Source organism: Podarcis bocagei (genome assembly GCF_964188305.1).
Source record: "Podarcis bocagei genome assembly, chromosome: 2".
NCBI lineage: Eukaryota > Metazoa > Chordata > Lepidosauria > Squamata > Lacertidae > Podarcis > Podarcis bocagei.
The window spans coordinates 24,901,431-24,924,476 of NC_138126.1; the positions used below are offsets into that span (position 1 = coordinate 24,901,431).

Consider the following 23,046-nt stretch of genomic DNA (forward strand, 5'->3'; position numbering starts at 1 on the left):
AGCTAAAGTGGTGCTTCAGGTTAAGAACAGTTTCAGGTGAAGAATGGACCTCCGCAATGAATTAAGTACGTAACCCGAGGTACCACTGTATTGGCATCCCCTTTCAGTAATCTGAGCTGAGCTGCAGAGTGCTGCTCCCTATGCATTTGACCTTATGAAAGGCCTGTTGCCTCTGGTCTCCTTTGCTCAGTGCACCCTGCATGTCTCCCGAGAAAGCTCTCGTGAAACTTCTGTGGCTGAGAATTTTGGACGCAGCCACTCCATATACCCTGCTTTTCAGAGGCCTCTCATTTCGCTTCGCTCAGTGAGCTTTGAGGCGCCTGTTGCGAGCTCTGCCCCTGTAGCCGACTTGCCTTCCGATCTGCCCCCTCTGATTCGCTCATCAGGGCTGAATATAAAAAGGTAAAGGGACCCCTGAACATTAGGTCCAGTCGTGACCGACTCTGGGGTTGCGGCTTTACATCTCGCTTTACTGGCTGAGGGAGCCGGCGTACAGCTTCCGGGTCACGTGGCCAGCATGACTAAGCCGCTTCTGGCGAACCAGAGCAGCGCACGGAAACGCCGTTTACCTTCCCACTTGCACTTTGACGTGCTTTCGAACTGCTAGGTTGGCAGGAGCAGGGACCGAGCAACGAGAGCTCACCCCATCGCGGGGATTCGAACCACCGACCTTCTGATCAGCAAGCCCTAGGCTCTGTGGTTTAACCCACAGCGCCACGCGTGTATTTGTAAGTTGTGGTCAGAGTGCCTGAGAGACCAGCATTCAAATCCCCGCTCAGCCAGGAAGCCCACTGGGTGAAACACACTTACAACACTCACATCATGAATCTGATTAAGACAAAGGTGGGGAACCTTTTTCAACCCACATTACCCTCCAAGTGTAACTGAAAGTGGAGAATCACCACCACCTTCTCCAAACATCCTAGCAAGTCCTAGGCTCTGTGGTTTAACCCACAGCGCCACCTGCGCCCCTGGGGCTGAATATACAGGGCAGTTATTTGGCTGGATTTTACTCACAGTGGACCTATTTAAATCCACAGGCCTAACTCAGTAATTTTCAGTAGGTCCTTCTGTTGTTTCCTTTCTCCCGTCCCCCAGGCTTCATATACTCCCTTGTTGCCTGCCTTGCGGAGCCTGTCCCCGGAGAACGCTGTGCCTTGTGCATCTGGCCTGGCATATGCCACCGCATCTCCTGGGGGGCTAGCGGAGCCCTCGGTGCCCCGGGGGGCTTTTGATCCTGAATGCCATGCAAGTAACACAGCCTTTTCCCCTCCCGCTTTTGCTTTGCCTTCCTGCTGGCTCAGTGCAGATGACAGTGGGCTCCTGATACACTGTATATCCGGCTGGGACAGGACGCCTCTCTTCATCTCCCTCCTGCGCCTCTCCCTGTGGGCTGTGAGTACCAATGGGCATGTTTCCGCAGGCGAGGCAGTCACCAAGGGGTGCAGCTGGGACCTGGGAAGGGGGCAGGGTGGGTGGAGAGGGGGGCGGTCGCTTTTCATTCGTACCTGATTTGGCAACAAGGGGACCTCTCTGGTTCTTGCCGTGATGCTTCACCCCCCCTCCACTTTCTTCTTCAAATGCACGAATCTGCTAGTAGAAAACACAATGTTCAACATGCTAAATTACACGGGGTGCTTTTTGCATTGCTGGTACAGTTGGAAGAGGCGGCAGCTTTCAGAACTGAGGATACCTTGCCCCACTATTCGACTGGGGAAGAAGGTGGGGGTTTGTGGAACAATTAGGGCTGCCTTTGGGGACAGAGAGGGCTGGAGGATATGGGACAACTTGAGTTGCACCGAATTAAAATCTTGCACTCCTTGTCTGCTGGAGCCTCCATACAGAGCTAATTCCAGAGGGGCAGGGAAGGAAGTGAGGTCAAACATTTGCTGGTACCTCCAGACTGGCAAAGGAATCACTGCCAGGGGCAGAGCAAGAGGGCTTGGTTTGTGTGTGACCTTTATTTTCAGGTGAAGGGCCCCCCACTGTGGACCCCTGAAATCCTTAAACTTAATATTCTCTCCCATTTTGGTTTCTAGGCTGTGAATAGCTGAAACTTTTACTCCTCCCTTCCCTGTGACCTTAGAGGCCAGAGTCACACACTCTCTCTCTTAACAAAAACTGAATTCCTTGATGTCCTCTGATCCACATCCCTTATTGTTCCTTACCGTTTCTTGTTCCGCAGCAGGAGCAAATTGTGTTCGCTCAAGCAAAAGTGCATTGAGTCTTTTGCATTTGCATAATTTTCACTTGCTGATAAAGCTGGGATGTCGGGAAATGCAGGGGAAAAAATCTCTGGAATGAGAGGCGACTGGAAGGGCGGAGAAGCAGCAAAAAAAAGAGAGGTGTGCCTCTTCAGAACTGTGGGTGTCAAATTTGTCCCATGGTGTTTGTAAACGTCACGGCTTTTTTTTCTCCTATAACACTGAGGACGAGAAGCTTGCTTTTCAAAAATGGCTTTCAGTCTGGAGCTCCCCCCATGACATAGCTTTGGAGAGAATTGCTGGCATAGCTTCATTGCATTGACAAGAAACCATTTCTCAGTCATAGGAACACAGCACTTTGGCTTATAACCTGTTTGGGTCTCTCTTCCACACAGCTGCAGGGGGAAATGCAGGACAGCTGAATGCCATTGTCATTTGTGATGTATTGTCAGTTTTTCGTTCCTTAGGATGGGCTGATCCATGCATCCCTGGAACCTGCGGAGATCCTTTATCTGACCGTGGCCTATGACTGGTTCCTCTTTGGGTAAGCATGCTGGATGCTAGCCCTGCCTTGGCTGGAACCAGGGAGGGAACAGTAGGACCAGCTGCAGAGTGGATTAATGCAGTTTCCCTTAACTATTTGAATTGAGGGTGGGGGCTCCTTACGCCACACCAGCCATTTGTTTTGAAGGTGAGCATATAGAGACCCTTTCACACAGTTGCACCTGTGCACCCAGCCTACAGCTGTGAGTGATAATCTGTGTACTGGGGCACTGATCATAGAAGGGTATCTCTGATTTCCCCAGACCATGCAGATAGAAGCTTTAATAATAATAATAATAATAATAATAATAATAATAATAATAATAATAATTTATTACTTATACCCCACCCATCTGGCTGGGCTTCCCCAGCCACTCTGGGCGGCTTCCAAAAAAATACTAAAATACCGTAATACAACTTAAAGCTGCCATTGAAGGCTCTGTCCTTCCCAGATTAGTTGGTGGTTATGAGGCCAGCAAATCCAGCATTGGCAAATCGGAACCTGTTTGCCAGGAGACCTTCAGTCCAACCTACTTTGCAGCTAGCAGGGGACGGAAAGCTCCAAGCTAGGCCTGTCTCAAGATCCTCCCCTCTTGTGTGAATTCTTCTCATAGTCTGAAGAAACATTGGGTGGGCAATGGAGAAACAGACTGACAGCCTCTGTTTCCTTGCTTGCTCTTGAGTTTGAACGCTACTCGGTTTCCCTCTTTCTCTTGCAGGCACATGCTGGTGGATCGACTCAGCAAAGGGGAGGAGGTGAGTGTCGCTCTCATCAAAAGAGCGGCAGTGATGTCAGCATCCCATGGCGGACTCCACCCAGGCAGGGAGGGGTTGGGGTGAGGGAACGGTAGCCAGAGGCGTGCAGGTCTTACCAAAATTTTAGCAGGATAAGCTTAAAAATTTGCATCCTGCGCCACGGGAAGCCAAAGAGCTTCCTATTTCCCATAATGGCCCAGAGCAGAAACCTCCAGCAAGCCTGTAGGCAGTAGACGTCGAACGGTGCAGCGATTGGCGTGTTTCAGTTTAGAGAAAAAAGGCAAGTAAATTAGACATGATAGCAGCATGGAGAAAGCGGACAGAGGGTTTTTCTCCTTCTGCAATGTAGAGAAAGTGGATAGAAGCTTTTCTCCCTCTCGCACAATCAGTCAAAGCCAGAATTAGCCCCCCTAAAGCTGGATGGTGGCGATTCAGTGCAGAAAAAAAGGAAGCACTGCTTTGCCCTGTGCCTTAGTTAAACTGGGATGCACCACTCCAAGATTTAACTATGTCTGCCAACTTGGATGGCTCTGAAAAAGGAGTGTTGGGCAAACTGGTGGTGGATAAGGTTAGGTCATAATGAGTACTGGTTGCTAGAGATCACAAACGGGTAAATGCTCGCGGCATTCATGTTTTGCTTATGGGCTTCCCATAGGTATTTGCTTGGTAGGATGCTTGACTGAAATTTGGCTGCATTGGCCAATGAGTGTAAGCGTGGCTGCCTAATCGTCCTTGGATGGGCTTTCCTCTTCAAATAAAACCCCTGCGCCATGATTTGTTCTTTTAAATTCCAGGATGCCAAAGTGATTTGTTCCTAGACCCTCCGGTCATCTTGAATTGGGCATGTGCAACACCTTTCCATAGCCATGTCTCTACTTTAATCATGTCAGCTCTGTGTGTTTGTGTTGTTCTGCCTTCTCACAAGCAGTGCTCAGGCCTGGCCAGCAGGAGACCCCTGGAAAAGTGTTGGCTTTTGAGGGGGTCTTGCCTAGGCTTGTGTGATGGTGACGGCCCCCTTCCTGCAGAGATGAGGAAGGCGTACAGTATGACAGCTGTCAATTACCAAGTGCTGTCGCGCCTTGCTCTCTCTCACGCTTTCTCCTCCCTCTCTCTCTTGGCTCCAGATTTTCTTTTTCTGCTTCGATTTTCTGAAGCACATCACCTCCGAGGACTTCTCGGCTGCTAAGCCGCCAAGGTAAGGAGAGCCCACAGTAGGAGCTTCCTGCTACCAAAGGCAGCCTAAAAGAACGGAGAATCTTGTTAGCGCACGCTCTTTCTACTGGGAGATGGGAGACCCAGGTGCCTTGGCCCAATTTGCTTTAATTTATTCTGCAGCGAAAATGGGGCCACATCACTTTCTCTGAAGAGGTTTGGGCTGCAAAGTCCTACATAAGAAAAAAAAAGTGGCCGTGAGTTTGGTCGGCGCATGGGGTGGATTAACGGGCAAAAGGGCCTCTCGCCTCGTACCTGTTGCTGTTGAAACAGCACTGCAGCTGTGGCAGTAGCATCACACCCCTTGAAGATGGTCCAGAAGCAGCAAGCAGTGCAGAATTTGGCGGCCAGGTGCCCCAAAGCGGAATTGTGTCACCGATCCTTAAAGAGCTGCCCTGGCTGTCTCTTTCTTACTGGGCACAATTTAAGGTGTTTACTATACAGCAGGGGACCAAGTCCATTGCATGCCAACCTATGCCTTAGGGTCTGAAAGGAGATATCCTGCTTGCAGTTCCATCCACAGTTGTGGTTTGCTGTGTGACAGGACAGCCCAGGCCCTTCCTTTTCTGTTAATGGCCCCTGGGATGTGGAACTCTCTCCCACTGGAGAGAACAGATGTCCCCCAGATTACCGTATTTTTTTGCTCTATAAGACTCACTTTTTCCCTCCTAAAAAGTAAGGGGAAATGTGTGTGCGTCTTATGGAGCGAATGCAGGCTGCACAGCTATCCCAGAAGCCAGAACAGCAAGAGGGATCGCTGCTTTCGCTGCACAGCGATCCCTCTTGTTGTTCTGGCTTCTGACATTCAGAATATTTTTTTTCTTGTTTTCCTCCTCCGAAAACTAGGTGCGTCTTATGGTCTGGTGCGTCTTATAGAGCGAAAAATACGGCGCCTGTTTTTTTGGATTTTAAATGAAAGACTTCCCCCCCCCCCCGAAATGGCTGGTTTTAAGAATTGTTTTCTTTGGCTCTAAGATTGCTTGTTTTTTGTTTTTTAAAAAATTAATGGTATGGATAGTGTTCAGCGTTCTGTCTCGAAATGGTGGCTAGCAAGAGACTTCTGGGCAGAGCCCAGTCAGGACAAACTCCTATTGTTTACCGGCCCAGCTATGAGGCAGGGTGAGGCTGCCACCTCAGGCGGCAGAAGCCCCCAACGCCACGCTGGCAGTGGAGAAACAGCACCAGAACTCTCACAAGACCTTGCCAAAATCTCTCAAGTTCTTGTGGCGTTCACTTCCACTTGTATTTGTATTTTTTTAAGCCAAATACTTCCAAAAATTCCTTTCTTCTGTGGCAGGGCTAAATTCCCTCCTGGTCAGTAGCTGTTTAACCAGTCAAGACCTGGAGGAATCCTGTTTCCAAATCCTTTTTTCCATTGGTGGTTCAGTGGCATCTGATGACTTGTCATGTTTTGTCTCTCCCCGCCCTAGACGGAAGAGCCTGCCACCCGGATTTACTTTGGAAGAGATCTGTATGCTGAGTGAGTGTCTCTTGCCGCCTCCTAACCAGTCCCCCCTCTAGCCTCAGCCGGGTCTGCTTTCTGATGGCATGGGGGGCCAGCAATGTTTCGCTCACTAGGGGAATTTGGGAAAAGCCTTTGAGAGCCCATAGCTCATCGCAGTTTCACAGGAAGGTGGCCAGGTCGCTGGATTCAGATTCCAGAAAAGATCGGTGTCTCTACAACTGTAACAGAAATCTACTTCAGCTGCTGATTGAAAATGAGGATAACAAAAGGGGCCTGCAACAAAATGTGGCAGTGTAGAGCACTCCCCACTTCCAGGGGATCTCCCCCTTCTCCCCCTGCCCCTCACCAGTTTTCTATTTCCTCGCAAACAGTCAACCAGCCCCCCCCCCTGAGCACGCTCAGTCATCACTGGGCTGCTTGGAGTTCCTTCCCATTTCAAGTTTCCCCCTCCATAAAGATTTTTGTACTAATGCAATGCCGTCCTGTTAGCAAAAAGACTTCTGTTAGTGCAATGGAACTTTCCCTCTTTCCCTGTGTGCCCTCTTCCCTCCCCAAATCTGCCCCCGTGGGACCCCCAGAACATTTTTCTTTTTTGGGGGTGGGGGAACACATGGGGAGAAATTCGATTCCACAAACGGTGCACATGGGATCACTTTGCTGGATACAACCATGCTTGTTACATAAGGGCCGAATCCTTGAAACCGCTGAGGGACGGGTGTGTGTTCTGAGATAACCAGACAACTGCAATTGGTGTGCATGGGCTGCCGCAGAATGTGGCAATAATTCGATTTCCTGAGAACTTATCACCCTGATCAAAGCGCACATACACAAACTGCCCAGTCCTCTTAGATTGGAAGACCCACGAGTTATGTGTGCAATGCCTGCTGAAATTTCAGGATCCAGAGAGGTGGCAGAGTCAGACCCCATCTACCCTAGATGTTTAAAGTATCACTTTATAAACAGTCATGGCTTCCCCCAAAGAACCATGCGAACCATAAGGGGAGCCCTATTTCCCCTCACTGAAATACAGCTCTCAGAGTAACCTCAGAAGAGGTATTGATTGTTAAACCACTGTGCGAATCGCAGCTCCTAACAACTCTCATGACCCTCAGCAAACTACAGTTCGCAGGATTTTTTAGGAAAAGCCATGACTGTTTCAAGCGGTCTGGTACTGTGCAGATGCGGCATAAGATTTCCAGTGATGGTGGCGGGAATTGACTTTCCTGCATAAGTCCTGCTTCCCCTTGACACTCCCAGCAGCAGTTTTTTAAAGTTACGCAAAATCAAAGCAGTCATGCAGGTGTGCTTAATACGCCTAATCCACTGGGCTGCAGCATTTTCTGGTCAGAGAACTTGGCACTAAATTCTGAGTATATATATACATGCCCCTGGTTATAACTCTTAAGGAGAAAAAAATCTCACATCACTGGTGAGAAGCATAAGATGCTGTTCCCTCCCATTTTGCAGGTGGGGAGCTGTGCTTGGAAAGGTGGGGTGTTGCCCCAGGGACACCCCCCCCCAGCAAGTTTGTCGCTGGGCTGAGATCTGAAAGCAGGTCTGGGTCCGCAATGCTCTCACATGGGGCTTTGCTGATGGTGGGCAAAGGCCTGCTTGCTTTTGATTGTAAAAGACTGCCTGTTTATCTTTTTAAAAAAAGCTCCGGTGCACCAAGAGGATATAGCAAGCTGTGACTCCCGCCTCACTATTGGCCCATTTATGACTTGTGACCCACACAGTGGGTAGGAGAGGAGAGTGGGCAAATGGGGTCTGCGTCTTCTTAGCCCAGAGTAGTGAACCTGTGGTCCTTCAGGTGTCGGATGTTGTAAACAAAAATTGCCCTTTTCCCTTATGAGGTATCCAAGAGCCCATATAGAGTCCTTACATAGGTTCCCTATTGGTAGGAGAAAATAGCAGAGGCCAACCAGAGAATATTGAGAAGCAAAGCAGCTAGTAAGCTTGATCTTCAATGATCTGTTGCAACAGGGTGCTCCCCTCACCCGCAGGAGAGGAGGGACCCAGAAAAATGGTGTGCAAGGCCTTATAAAGACTTTTGAAATTGCCACCCTGTAGATCAAGACCACCCTCAGAAACATCATACATCACAGAAGGGGTGTAACCTAAGACCACCCCTCAGATACATCACACCTACATCACAGAAAAGGCGGTCTAAAATAGAAATTTGAATATTGTTTTTCTCCTGTTGTTATTTACCGTATTTTTTGCACCATAACACTCACTTTTTTCCTCCTAGAAAGTAAGGGGAAATGTCTGTGCGTGTTATGGAGTGAATGCCTACGGGTGGCGGGGGGGATCTGCTGCAGTCGTGAGCAGAGGATCCATGGTTCCCTTTCCTTCCCTCCTCCGTGGTTACAAAGCATGGATCCTCAGGATTTTTGCATTGGTCTACTCCAAACACACTGTCAGATCACATGTCTGTGGCCGCAGCATGAACCACAAAAATCATATATCCACTATTTCGTTTAGAATATTTTTTTCCTTGTTTTCCTCCTCTAAAAACTATGTGCGTGTTATGGTCTGGTGCGTGTTATAGAGCGAAAAATACGGTATCTCCTGTCTGGCAGGTTACTTGATTGGATTGCCTGGGGAGCCTGGCCAGTCTTTTGTAATGATAAATACTTAGTTCCTGGGCCAGGTCACAGGCTCACACCCTATTCAAAATAAAAAAAAATCCTTCCAGTAGCACCTTAAAGACCAACTAAGTTAGTTCTTGGTATGAGCTTTCGTGTGCATGCACACTTCTTCAGATACCAGATTCCTCAGATACCCTATTCAAACACAGACATACCCTTAAGACAGGATTTGTGAAGGAAAAGACAATGGGGAGGCTTTTCCACTTTGACCATTCAGAGAAAACATTTGCTCAGTTTAGGAATAAAAATGGCTTCAGGTTGGCCTTCCTGTGCTGATCTATGTACATCTGTGCTGATCTGTGCTGGTTATGAACATTGCCATATATCTAAGACCTCAAAATTCCTATCACATGGACTACAACTCCCATCAGCCCCCTCTTTGGGGAGAGGCTGTGGCTCAGTGGCAAAGCACATGCTTGACCCCTGGCAGGCACCAGGCAGCTCCCTGTGTTCCCCATTCCTGGCTTTGCTGCCCTGGGGCTGCTACGCATTTGGGAGGTCGGCAGCGTCTGGAATGGCCGCAGCTTCCCCACCTTTTCCTTGCCTGAGCTCCTGAGCTCTGAAATAAACAGGTGCTGCTTCTGAACGAGAGCCTGGCAACTCTTGCTCTCACCACTGCAGGTGGTAATGTTCAGTCTTGTGACAGATCACTGAACTGTCATCTATGCTAATAATTAAAACAAAAAAAAAAAAAAACCAGCCGCCCCTCTTAAGTTCTGCCATGCTTTTCTCAGCTGCAGCTTGGAAACGGTTTGGCTGTTTCTGAGAAGTGTGCAGAATTGGAGCTACATATATTCCGTGGCAAGAAGAGCCAAGTTCCGTGGTCTGTGTAAATAAGCAACTGTATAAACAGCTCACGCTCTTCTCGTTATGGATATGTCTGCTGATACCTTTTGCGCCCATCTCTGGCTATGATGTGGGACACCCGAGTCCCATTTCTGACCACATGGAACCACATTATAACATTGCCTCACCTTCCCCCACCCTTAAAAAAAACCAAAACGCCAATTTTGAAATCTCATCAGGCAGTGAAGCTTGTTTTCGTAACATTTTTTTTTTTAAAAAAAGCCCTTTTGCACCCGGTAATCTTATGCTTCTTCAGCATAACTGCACAATGTACATGCAATCTCATGTGATACCTGTTTGCATAAAGGTAAAGGTACCCCTGCCTGTACGGGCCAGTCTTGCCAGACTCTAGGGTTGTGCGCTCATCTCACTCTATAGGCCGGGAGCCAGCGCTGTCCGCAGACACTTCTGGGTCACGTGGCCAGCGTGACAAGCTGCATCTGGCGAGCCAGCGCAGCACACGGAACGCCGTTTACCTTCCCGCTGGTAAGCGGTCCCTATTTATCTACTTGCACCCGGGGGTGCTTTCGAACTGCTAGGTTGGCAGGCGCTGGGACCGAGCAGCGGGAGCGCACCCCGCCGTGAGGATTCGAACCGCCGACCATGCGATCAGCAAGTCCTAGGCGCTGAGGCTTTTACCCACAGCGCCACCCGCGTCCCTTACCTGTTTGCATAGAGTTCATAAACAAGCTCCTGTTCTTTTTGCAAGACTGCAGTTAGACTTGTATGGACTGTACTGAAATATTGAATCCAAAATATGCCTCCGAACCTCCTGCCTATCACATAGGAGCTATTTATTATGAGTAAGCAAACAGATGTTTCTCCTTCTGATTAAAGCTGTTAATAATAATAAATTTTATTTATACCCCGCCCTCCCTGGCCAGAGCCAGGCTCAGGGCGGCTAACAACAGTGAAATTACAGTAAAAACATAATGGGGGGGGGCACAATTTAAAATACAGGTTAAAATGCAATTTAAAATGCAGCCTCAGAACCATAAAGGGAGGGAAACATAAGGGTCAGACTGAGTCCGAACCGAAGGCCAGGCAGAACAGCTCTGTCTTGCAGGCCCAGCGGAAAGATGTCAAGTCCCACAGGGCCAATACTGAAAAGGCCCTGGCCCTAGTTATGACCAATCTAACCACCTTGTAACCTGGGACCTCCAAAATGTTGTCATTTGCGGACCTTAAGGTCCTCCGCGGGACATACCAGGAGAGGTGGTCCCGCAGGTACGTAGATCCTAGGCCACAAATATTAAAACGAACCGTTGCGTGAGTTCATGTGTGGTGGGGATCTCCGTGTGAGGTTTGTTTGCGGGGATGCTGGGTCTGCTACTTTATAGAAGAAAGGTAGTCCGACGTTGCTCTCTTTGTGTTCCAGAGCAGAGGGACCGGGGCAGCCCTACTAGTCTCAGCAGCGACTTCTCTCTTGTGATGGAGAACTCACCTGGGGCTGCAGGGAGCTTCACCTACGAAGCAGTGGAGCTGATGCCAGCAGGGTCTCAAACACAGGCTGCTTGGTAAGACCGTGTGTGCGTGTATGCATGTGCCTTCAACCATGGGGTGGGTGTATGTGGGGCAGCGCGTGCATGGCTTTAGTGTGCCACAAAAGCAGTCCGTTACAATAGCTTAGACAGGGCCTAAGGTAGCAGCAGCTACATCCAGGCCTCCCACCCTTCCCAATTTTTGAAGTAGTGACCCCAACGGTACCTTGAGCCAACCTCACCCTCGGTGTGTTGCTGGGCTGGCTGAGGTTCCAACACGCCTCACACTACATCCAGGCGCAAAATTAGGCATGCACATAAACTCAGTATTATTGCAGAGGCCCTGGGGAACCCCTTCATTTGGCAGAGGGCACCTGTCAAGTCAGAAATGGCCTGTCTAGTACCCCATACACACACGGTGCATTCATCTCACCTCACTGGTTCCTCTCCCAGTACTGAATTAGAAAGCCTCTGGGACATTGTACAGTGGTACCTCGGGTTAAGTACTTAATTGGTTCTGGAAGTCCGTTCTTAACCTGAAGCGGACTTTCCCATTGAAAGTAATGGAATGTGGATTGATCCGTTCCAGACGACGAAAAACACCCCCTAAAACAGCAATTTAACATGAATTTTACTGTTTCACAAGACCACTGACCCATAAAATGAAGGCAATAATCAATGTACTGTACTATAAAATAAATAAGACAGTATTTTAGATGAAAAAAATAACATTTATTTCTTTTCTTACGTGCACTCATTGTTTGGATGGGGGCTCAGGGTCCTCTTCCACAATCACAGTCGGCTTGGCTCCTGGCATTTGCAGAGGCCTCAGAGAGCTCCGACGGCTGGAGCCCAGTCGCAGAGCCTCTGCAGACCCCGCAGATGTCGGGGCTTGGTTCCCGGCATTCGCGGAGGCCTCAGAGAGCTCCGTAGGCCCCGCGGATATCTGGGTTTGCCTCCAGGCAGCGGCGAGGCCTCCGAGAGCTCAGACAACTTACTTCTGGGTTACAATAGTTTGTAACCCCAAAAAATGTAAGTTGAAACGTTTGTAACCCAAGGTACTACTGTACAGTCATAGAGTTGGAAGGGTCCCGCAGGGGTCATCCATTCCAACTGCCTGCGATGCAAGAATCTCAGTGAAAGCATCCATGATAGATAGCAACCCTCTCACTTATAACTAGGAATGTTCTTCAGCCTGGGCACGGGGGGGGGGGGCCCTTCCAAGCCAAGGGGCGGGAGGCAGGCAGGCAGGAGTGACTCAATGGATATAGGGTTCTAACTCCCGTCCCCCATCTTGACTGCACAAAATCCACCTCCTAGGGCAAAAGTTGGCCGTCCTACATTCCGGAATGCCACTCTGTGATCTGCTGGTAGCAGGGCTTGCGAAGTCTCCTTTCTGGGAAACTGGAGAACCGCTGCCTGTCACCATAGATGACGCTGAGCTTGATGGTCCAGATGATTAAGCAGATGGACTGGATGATTAGGAAGAAGGCAGCTTCCTTTGTAGAAAAGGCTCTCAAATCCAGGGGGGGGGGGAGCCAGCTCACCAATTTCATCCAAGCATGGCATACCACTTGGCCTTAGGATAGGCGGGCAGCAGGATCCTTGACAGTGAAGGTCATTCCACGGGGGGGGGGCTTGTTCTCCCCTCCCCTCCCTTGGCCTGGACCTTGAAGTCTATGCCGGAGAGGAGCTAGCGGGAGAAGAGGAGAAGCTCTCCCGCATGACGGAAGGGTAGGGAGCCAAAGGCTGGGGATTTCGGAGCCTTGCCCGCGGGCCTGCCCTGCTCAGTTTAATTTTTCTTTCTCCTCCCCAAGCACGTGTGCTAATGATATTTTACAGTGCAATTATTCTGAGCTAAATCTGGGCTGTGCTGAGAGGCAGCTGGAAATCCTCTGGGCAACAGTGAACCCTCAGCTTGCTGTTGCATGCCTGGCTTCTTGAAGTGCAAGGGAGAGAGAGAGAGAGAGAGAGAGAGATCTGTTCAGAGCATGGGCAGCCCTCGAAATGGTGGCCTTGCCAAGTCTGCTCAGCACCCCAGTCAAATTGCAGGCGGCACACAGTAGCTGACAGTGAAAACCTTGCAGGGAAAGAAGGGCTGGCAGATGATTCCGCAGGAGCTGGAAGCTGTCTTGGGTTGCCCGAGTTGTGTGCAGCGCTGTCTGGAATTCTGAGCTGGAAGGCAGATTCTGTAGCCAGAGGACTTCTTTGTGTGCGCACACCGTCTCTGTATTTCTCAATTTACAGCATGTGCAAGGATAATCCCGGTCCCGTGGGGGCTGTTGTATGTGTTGGAAGGGAAACTTGGAGGAGTGTCGGGGGGGAACCAGCTGGGGAACCCCCCAAGAGAGGAAGGCTCAGAGCCAGGGGACTGGTGGTGGCACAACGACGAGTGGCCAGAGGGAGAAGAGGGAGCAGACTTGGGGGGAGGAGGCATCAGAAGCTGGAGAGGCAACAGGGTTTAGTGAGCAGGAGGAAGCTGGGACAGAGAGCAGTCCTGGTTCAGAAGCTGGAGAGGAGGGAGGCCAGGAGAGAGAGGAGGCTGGCTGCAGAAGAATACAGGGAGTCTCCTGCTGCTGCTGCTGCTGCTGCAACCAGCTCCCCCTCCCTCCTAGTCTCCCAGAACACACAGAGAAATGAAAAGAGCAGAGGAGAGATTGTTTGTGCAAAGGCACAGTCTCCGATTGCTTGGCTAAAACCCTGGAGACTTAGGCAGCCGTGGAAAGGCAGGGACTTTGAGTCCTTGCACCCGCCTCATTGGGGCAAGACCTGCGGGGAAGAGTTGCTGGGATCACTAGGCCTGCACTGTTTTGGGTTCTTCGAATAAAGAGTTAACTTCATTGACATCGTGGGTTTTTATCACTGACCTACACCTGACTCCGGGACGCGGGTGGCGCTGTGGGTTAAACCACAGAGCCTAGGACTTGGCGATCAGAAGGTCAGCGGTTCAAATCCCCATGACGGGGGTGAGCTCCCATTGCTCGGTCCCTGGTCCTGCCAACCTAGCAGTTTGAAAGCACGTCAAAGTGCAAATAAGATAAATAGGTACCGCTCCGGCGGGAAGGTAAACGGCATTTCCGTGCGCTGCTCTGGTTTGCCAGAAGGGGCTTAGTCATGCTGGCCACATGACCCAGAAGCTGTACGCCGGCTCCCTCGGCCAGTAAAGCGAGATGAGCGCCGCAACCCCAGAGTCGGTCACGACTGGACCTAATGGTCAACGGTCCCTTTACCTTTACACCTGACTCCAGCTGCTGACAAGGAGGAAGTTGGTATTCAGCCCAGGAATCGTAGAGTTGAAAGGGACCTTGGCTTATTCGGTCTCCTCTGACCCGGGACCTTCCTTTAACCCAGATGTGCATTTGGGAAAAGGGCCATGGCTCCTTGGGTCGCTGTCTCCAACATGGGTCCCTCCAGGTGTTGGGACTACAAGTCCCATCATCCCTTGCAGCAGTATGGCCACGCTGGCTTGGAACTCAACATCATCTGGAGGGTGCCTGGTTGGAGAAGTTTGGCATAAGACATCGGCCGTGTAGGCGGTTTGGCGCAAACCATAGTACGCTCTGTCTCCACAGTCAGAGGCACCAGCCCTCCTGGATGTCAGTTGCTGGAAACCACAGGATGCGGGAAGAGAGCCTTTGTGCTTCCATCCTGCTTGCAGGTTTCCTACAGGCTGGCCACTGCGAGAACAGGATGCTGGGCTAGATGGCCGGATCCTGCAGGGCTCTTCTTGCGTGCAAGGGAGAAAATCGAATCTCTTCCATGCAAGGAAGCCCATTTTTAGCTGCCAGTTCTGGGCCTCTCTCTCTCTTTCCCCCCGCGTGCTCCCCACCCCCCTCACAAAAGCTGGGACGGTTGCGGAAGCTGCGGGGAGCCCTGTCCTGTTTTTAAAAGCCTCTCTCTTTTTTTAATTGCCTCTCTTCTCTGCCTGCCTGCTTGAGTGCCTGTGGCTGTGTTATTAGGCACTTCATTAAGTCGCAGCCTTGTGCCCGCGCACAATGCAGCAATCACAAGGCAAGGGAGTGCATAAAGGCTCTCGAAAGCCTGGCCCCGCTGCCTCGCCGCTCTGGAGAGCGAGTCGCCGAGGGTCTTGCGAGGAAATCCTGGGGTTTCAGGAGAGCCCTTATTAACGTGCGCAGCAAGGGGTAATAAGCCAGGCCTCTGATAATCGCTCAGCAGGCAGCGAGGGAAACAGAAAGCATTGGGGCGGCAGCAGGGAGGGGGAACGGCTGTAGAAGGTTCAGGTTTCCCAGCTGCTAAGGGCTGGCTTGCACCAAACCTCCCCTTGAACACGAGCAGCCCTATAGCTCTTCCAGGGCTATGTGTGTCTGCAATTGAGAGGGGTGGTTTGTGCAAATCTGGCCGTAGCTAAAGGCAGCCTGCAGGTGTTCCTGTGATCACAGCAGCTGGGGAGAAGGTGCCGCTATGCAATGGCTGCAGCCCACCTTCCGGATTCACCTAAATGCTATCCTGCTTAATCCTAGCAACGTCTACATTAGACATAGGAAACCCTCTGTGAATTCACCCTTTGGGGCAAAGAATTCCTGGCACCTCTCCTTGGCAGTGGGGAGATGGCTCCCAAGGCTGCATGGTAACACCTGGGAAAGCAGAACGAGATGGAAGAGAGAGCAAATTTGTCACAATTCTGCTCTTAAGCCTGTGTCTGTCCCCCTCCCCCCCCATCTTTTTTCTCTGCTGAGAATCAGTTCTGCAAAGATTAGTATTTGCTGCGTGCTCTTTAGCTTGCTTCCAAAATGTAGCCTGTCCTCAGAATTTCAGTACAGTGGTACCTCGGGTTACAGACACTTCAGGTTACAGACGCTTCAGGTTACACACTAACCCAGAAATAGTACCTCGGGTTAAGAACTTTGCTTCAGGATGAGAAAAGAAATCGTGCAGCGGCAGCGGGAGGCCCCATTAGCTAAAGTGGTACCTCAGGCTAAGAACAGTTTCAGGTTAAGAACGGACCTCCGGTACGAATTAAGTTCTTACCCCGAGGTACCACTGTATTTTTGGAAGGGCTTGAATGATAGAAGGTGAGGGAACGATGATTATGAAAGCCCAGAATACAAAGGGAGGAGGGGGAAAGGTTAAAGTCCTGGTGTTTTTAGGTCGTGCGGGTGATAAACGTCATGGAAATGTTCAGAGGGCAGAAATGGCACCTGTCACTCAGTGCAAGCTTATCCCAGTCAAGTTTGGGTCTATCTCACCCTTCTCAGCTCAGGATCCAAGCTTTGCTTCACAATAGCAGGTGCTTGGAAATCAAAAGAGTGAATCTCCATAGCAGCAGCAGCAGCAAAGCTCCATTGTCTTGGGAACCTGAATTAAGAACTGCAGAATAGGCAGCTGCTGGAAGTGCTTGGGGTCTGGCCCCGAGAGAGCTGCTGTAGTAGCAGAGAGACTCAGAGCAGGGGAGGTGAGCTGGAAAGTTTCCTGGTTCAGATCTTGCCCCAGCCATAAACTCGCTGTGCTGACTTTAGGCTTATCATTGTTCTCTTGGGTGTAGCCTTCCCATCTGCGAAATGGGAATAATAGCGACTCTGTAGGCTGCAGAGCGCTATGTAAATGCCCTCTTCAGCAGTCTTTCACCTGATGGCTAAAAATCTTCTAATAAGGCTTTTAGGGTATGAATAGCTTTCAGCTCCTGTTCTGATTGTGATTTGCTTTGTTGCTGGAGGGTGATTGTCCCTTTGTATTCTGGGCTTTCTATATATTTTTTTTATGACAGTGAACTCCAAAAGTTCAGTAGATTAACCTATTGTTAGCTGCTGTGAGCCATTTCTATTGGAGAGGTGGAATAGAAGTGTTATATATATTATCTCTTTTTCTTGTTGTATAGATTATTATTTTTTAAAAGGGGGGAAAGATCCATGATTATGGGAATAGGCGACCCTCCTGGATGCTGTTCTCTTTGGAGAGGATGCTGAGCTCCAGTTAATGGTCTGAGCATTTTGAGAGTACCTTGTAAACCTTTGGCCTGACCTTCCTGGAAGCCTTTCTGGTAGAGAGGGAGTGGAGCAGTTAGGAGGCAATGTTAGCCGCTTGGAGACTCCTTAAAGGGAGGGAAAGGCGGGATATCAAATCCAAACTCTTCTTCTTCTTCTTCCCCACTTGGCTTGGCACTCGCAGCCCAAGTAGGTGCGTTTCCTTATTTTTTCTGTATTACTATTTTAATTTAATTTTTTTGCAGGAGGAAAAACTGCGCCTCCTCCCCACAGACAGTCCTGTGGGGTCGGCCGCAACCGTCCGAGGAACGGCTGCCCGTCCAGGGCGTGCTCGAAGCCAAGTCCTCCAGCTCCTCTTCTTCCAACCACTCGGAGAACTTCTCCAGGCTGGGCAGCAGTCCTCTGGAAGTGCCCAAAGCCAGGTGAGAGACGGAGTGAGGCTTCTATCACTTTGGAGAGCGGGGGGTTGGGGCAGGTTGCCAAGCTGCGCACGACATTGGTGATAGTCTGCAGGAGAAGCGATGGCGGCAGCATTCTAGCAGCTGCCCATGAAAGAAACCCTCCTTTCCCTCTTTTAGAAAAATCGGGCGTTAGGAAGGAATCGATCATGCAAATGTACACAAATTTCCTTCTCAGGCAGCAGTTTGGGAACTTTTCACCAAGTGCCGCCGCAAGGAAAAAGCACCCACTGCCCTTCCCCTTGCGGTAAAAATATAATTAAAGTGGCAATTTGCTGCTCTTTAGTTCCACCCGGATTCTGCCACCTGAGATGTCTGCTCCTGCTGCCTCAGTTCTGGGCCCGGTGCCGACTTAGCAGAATGAGGAGAGGAAGAAAAATACTGAGTTTGGGGGATGGCAGCCCTTTGAGGCTGGAGGGGGTCAAGAAACTTCACTGGGTTGTACTGGCTGCACAAGAAGCAGTACAGTGGTACGTCGGGTTACAGGCGCTTCAGGTTACAGACTCTGCTAACCCAGAAATAGTACCTCGGGTTAAGAACTTTGCTTCAGGATGAGAACAGAAATCACACGGTGGCAGCAGGAGGCCCCATTAGCTAAAGTGGTACCTCAGGTTAAGAACAGTTTGAGGTTAAGAACAGACCTCCGGAACGAATTAAGTTCTTAACCTTAGGTATCACTGTACTAGGTCGAGCCAGATATCCCTAAAAATTCCTGCGTAGCCCTTTTACGGCTTTAGGGATTTCCCACTGTCCGCAGTTTTCAGTTTGTCCATGAGCTCTAGAATTTTTAATTCTGAAAAAAGAGAGTAGGTTCATATTTTTGGCGGTGCCAGAAGTTGTGCTTCCGGGCTTCAGATTATGCGTGTGGCCCAGCAAATCCAGGGACACCTAGGAAAGTGCCCTGTTTATGTCTGCTTGTAAAAGCACCCAGAGGCACTCTGGTACTTTCTCTGCATCTTGCTTTGGAAGGGAATGCTAGAGGACTGTGTTAAAACGTAGGCATGGCTAGCAGGGGGCTGTGCCCATGAATGCTGGAATTGGGGGCTTGGGGAAGAAGGTGCCACGCCATCCGTGGGCAAGAGAAGTTGGGCCGCCTGAAGGAAGCTTTCGGTATCATGCAGGTATAGCTCGATGCAAAATTATTGAACAACTGCTCCAAATTCGACTCTGTAAATTGTGTCTCTCTTCTTCCCCTCCTGCGGTGTTGAACAAACCCGTCGTAAAGATTTGTTTTAAGTGCTTGAGCACGTTTGGGTGGGTAGGGAGTCTGGGAAGAAGGCAACAATTGGTTAGTGCCACGTGAAATCCTTTCGGGACCAGGATCTGCAGTGTTTTACGAACTACATAGTCTCGCTGTTGCTCTGTTGAACTTGAAAAGATGTGCAGGTTACCAGCTGCCTTATGCTGGAGATGTGGTCGGCGTTACGTCAGATTTAGTTGTATTTAGAGGAAATAAAATGAAAAGATTTTGGGGGGCTAAATTGCAAGGAAATCGATCAAATTGTCGTTTATGAGTCAACGATGGGCGCCGTGATTTTTTATTTTAAGGTACCATATTTATTTTGCTCTATAAGACGCACCAGACCACAAGACGCACCTAGTTTTTGGAGGAGGAAAACAAGAAAAAAAATATTCTGAATCTCAGCAGCCAGAACAGCAAGAGGGATCGCTGTGCAGTGAAAGCAGTAATCCCTCTTGCTGTTCCGGCTTCTGGGATAGCTGTGCAGCCTGCATTCGCTCCATAAGACGCACACACATTTCCCCGTACTTTTAGGAGGGAAAAAGTGAGTCTTATAGAGCAAAAAATACGGTACATACTTCCAACGAAAGAGGGTGAATTTGGTGGTGCATTCGTTAGCCTCGGCGCATGTATTAATAGCAAAATATTGGGAGGGAACTGCAGATCCCGTCAGTGAATGGGGAAAAGCAATGTGCTTATTTTAAACATATAGAAGACTCTCTCCTGTGGCTTGAAGCCCTGGAGTGTTACTTCCAACCCTTAAGCCAACCAGAGGCCTCTTGAGTCATTAACCAGGCAAGTCTTGAACTATCTGAAGTGCTTTTCTAAAAATGTCAAGGCATTGATTGCAATAAGAAACTAAAACTGGCTCAAATCAAATGCAGTTCTTGTCAAGGAACATGAGTTTGGAAAGGCAGAGAGATGAAAAGCATAGAAGATTTAAGAACTATAGATCTGAACCAAAACAGATCACACACACTCTCAATCTGTAGCAAGTAAGGAATTGGTTATACGAACCGAAAGCACATAGCAAAGAAAACCACAAAGCTGAAATCTAGATAGCATACAAGTGAGATAGTGCTAAATATTTCAGAGTAGTGTTTCAAATTTTGGGAATGTGCTCTGCTCGCTTTCTCCCATACCCCACCCTCGGCTGCAGCCAGAGTTGCTATAGAGCTGTCTGTTGTTCTGTCCATTGGTGTAAGAAGAGACTTTGCTCGTGCCCCTTCCATTTGAAGAGGAAGGTGGCTTGTGCCCGCAGGCAGGTGATATCTTTTCGCGATGGCACCCAATTTAGGAAATTAATGTACTGCTCCTCCCTGCCACTTACCATCTGGCTTGGGGCGGGGCCTGGGGCCTCATAAGGACTGCGTGCTGCTTGCTGCCTGCTGCCCAGGAAGACTCCCTGAGTGAGTGCTTGAGGGCCCTGCTCCTCCCTGCCACTTACCATCTGGCCTGGGGCGGGGCCTGGGGCCTCATAAGGACTGCGTGCTGCTTGCTGCCTGCTGCCCAGGAAGACTCCCTGAGTGAGTGCTTGAGGGCCCTGCTCCTCCCTGCCACTTACCATCTGGCTTGGGGCGGGGCCTGGGGCCTCATAAGGACTGCGTGCTGCTTGCTGCCTGCTGCCCAGGAAGACTCCCTGAGTGAGTGCTTGAGGGCCCTGCTCTTGCCACTTACCATCTGGCCTGGGGCGGGGCCTGGGGCCTCACAAGGACTGCGTGCTGCTTGCTGCCTGCTGCCCAGGAAGACTCCCTGAGTGAGTGCTTGAGGGCCCTGCTCTTGCCACTTACCATCTGGCCTGGGGCGGGGCCTGGGGCCTCACAAGGACTGCGTGCTGCTTGCTGCCTGCTGCCCAGGAAGACTCCCTGAGTGAGTGCTTGAGGGCCCTGCTCTTGCCACTTACCATCTGGCCTGGGGCGGGGCCTGGGGCCTCATAAGGACTGCCTGCTGCTTGCTGCCTGCTGCCCAGGAGGACTCCCCTGAGTGAGTGCTTGAGGGCCCTGCTCCTCCCTGCCACTTACCACCTGGCCCAGGGCGGGGCCTGACAGGCCTCACTAGGACAGTTGTTACTGCCGGAGAGGCACAGAGTGTTTTTAAAATGTTTTTAAAAATTTTCTCTGGATTTTTTGTATGTGGGGGGTGGGGGTGGGATTGATGTTTGGTTGGGCTTGGGGAATTTTTATTATTATTATTAATTTGATGTTTTTGTAATTTTTACATTTTTTTGTTTGTATTGGTTTATTGGTTTTGTTTGTTTGTTTAAGGTGTTATTTTGTTTTTAGGGGGAGGGGTCAGGGCTGCCGGGGAGTGGGCCCCAGCCCACAAAATGGCTAGGGCATGTTCCACAGGGGGAGATGCACTGGGACAACCGATCTCAGTGATCACGGGTAGGAGGAGGAGTTACGCTAAGACCAGACCATGTCATTACAGAGGAGGCAGGTTTAGTCGTTGTCTGAGGACTATCCCTGCCTCCGGGTCTGGTCCTGACCGGATGGATACTAGAATCAGCAAGGGATACCCACATGACCTGAAGGTGCTGCTGTGCAATGCCAGGTCAATGATTCATAAGACCACTGCCATCCATGACTTGATCGTGGATGGAGGACTTGACCTGGCATGTGTAACAGAGACTTGGTTGGATGAAGCAGATGGGCCTGTCCTTGCCGCTGCTTGTCCACCAGGTTTCTCTTACGCACAGCAACCCAGGTCACATGGGCGGGGAGGGGGGGTTGCAGTGATTTTTAGGAAGTCATTAGTTTGCACCAGGCGTCCTATTGGGAAGACCCAGTTTTCTGAGTGCATGTTCTGGAAGTTGGGCAATAGGGGCAGTACAGGATTCCTTTTGGTGTACCGACCTCCCCGCTGCACCAAGGATTCCCTGCCCGAGCTGCTTCAGGTCGTGGCGGATGTTCTCCTGGAGACACCTAGCTTGGTTGTCCTAGGGGATTTTAACATCCATGCCGACACGACCTTACAAGGGGCCGCTCGGGACTTCGTGGAAAGCATGGCCTCCATGGGGCTGTCCCTGAATAAGTCTGGCCCAACCCACAGCCGTGGACATGCCTTGGACCTGGTGTTTACCTCTATGGATGTTGGTGATCTGACACTAAGTAAAAGCGAAATGAAAGAAGTGCCATGGTCAGATCACTTCCTGGTGCAACTGGACTTCTCCGCGACCCTTCCCCTCTGCAGGGAGGTGGGACCAATTCGGATGGTCCGCCCCCGCCACTTAATGGATCCAAATGGTTTCCAGAGAGTGGTAGGGGATACTTTATCCCATGTTGATGGCCTTTCAGCCGATTCCCTGGTGGCCCGCTGGAATGTGGAGTTAACCAGGGCTATTGACTGTTTGGCTCCGAAGCGCCCTCTCCGATTGCATGGAGCCCGGACAGCCCCGTGGTTTTCCACGGATCTGAGGGCAATGAAACAATCGTTGAGACGGCTAGAGCGCCGGTGGCGGATAACTCATTCCGAATCTGACCGGACACAGGTTAGAGCTCAACGTCGAGCCTACCAAGTGGCGATAGCGACGGCGAAGAAGAATTTCTTCACCGCCTCTATTGCATCTGCAGAAAACAGCAGCAGGAGACTTTTTCAGGTGGTTCACAATTTAGCGGAACCACCTGCAACATCGGGGCCCAGTACGGGCCACATGTTCTCCTGCAATGATTTTGCAAAGTTTTTTGCAGATAAAATCGCTCAGATTCGGGAAGAAGTAGACTCCACCGTGGGAGCAGGGCCGGGGCGGGAGAGTGCTAGAGTTCTGTCTAGTCAAGTTGAGTGGGATCAATTCCAATCTGTTACCTCCGAGGATGTGGACAGGCTGCTTGGACGAGTGAAACCAACCACCTGTCTCCTGGATCCTTGCCCATCCTGGCTTATAAAAGCTAGCCGGGAAGGACTGGGCGATGGGCTTTGTGGGGTGGTGAATGCTTCCCTCCGTGAGGGAGCCTTCCCAGACCCGCTGAAAGAGGCGGTTATTAAACCGCTTCTTAAAAAACCATCTTTAGATGCGGCCACGATGGCCAACTATCGCCCAGTCTCAAATCTTCCATTCCTGGGCAAGGTGATTGAGCGAGCGGTTGCCGAACAACTCCAGGCACGCCTGGAAGAAGCGGACCATTTGGATCCCTTCCAGTCGGGATTCAGGCCTCATCATGGGACTGAAACTGCCTTGGTCGCACTGGTTGATGATCTCCGGCGGGCTAGGGACAAAGGTGAGAGCTGTTTCCTAGTTCTGCTGGATCT

The 23,046-nt window shown here is 50.4% G+C and overlaps 1 protein-coding gene and 1 long non-coding RNA gene across 3 annotated transcripts in view; one reads left to right on the plus strand and one right to left on the minus strand.

The window, feature by feature from the left end:
• MTMR14 (myotubularin related protein 14) overlaps positions 1-23,046 on the plus strand; it is a 94,340-nt gene that overhangs the window by 38,568 nt on the left and 32,726 nt on the right. For both annotated transcript variants that reach the window (XM_081182312.1, XM_081182311.1), the window contains exons 11-17: positions 1,310-1,395; positions 2,672-2,748; positions 3,467-3,503; positions 4,628-4,698; positions 6,146-6,195; positions 11,056-11,194; positions 17,346-17,522. In XM_081182312.1, coding sequence (XP_081038438.1) covers positions 1,310-1,395; positions 2,672-2,748; positions 3,467-3,503; positions 4,628-4,698; positions 6,146-6,195; positions 11,056-11,194; positions 17,346-17,522 — 637 coding nt within the window. The remainder of the gene's footprint in view (positions 1-1,309; positions 1,396-2,671; positions 2,749-3,466; positions 3,504-4,627; positions 4,699-6,145; positions 6,196-11,055; positions 11,195-17,345; positions 17,523-23,046) is intronic.
• On the minus strand, positions 9,394-10,770 carry LOC308581371. Its single transcript, XR_014005019.1, has 2 exons — positions 10,342-10,770; positions 9,394-9,970 (listed from the first exon to the last, which is right to left on the minus strand). It is a non-coding gene; the product is annotated as an uncharacterized lncRNA (long non-coding RNA).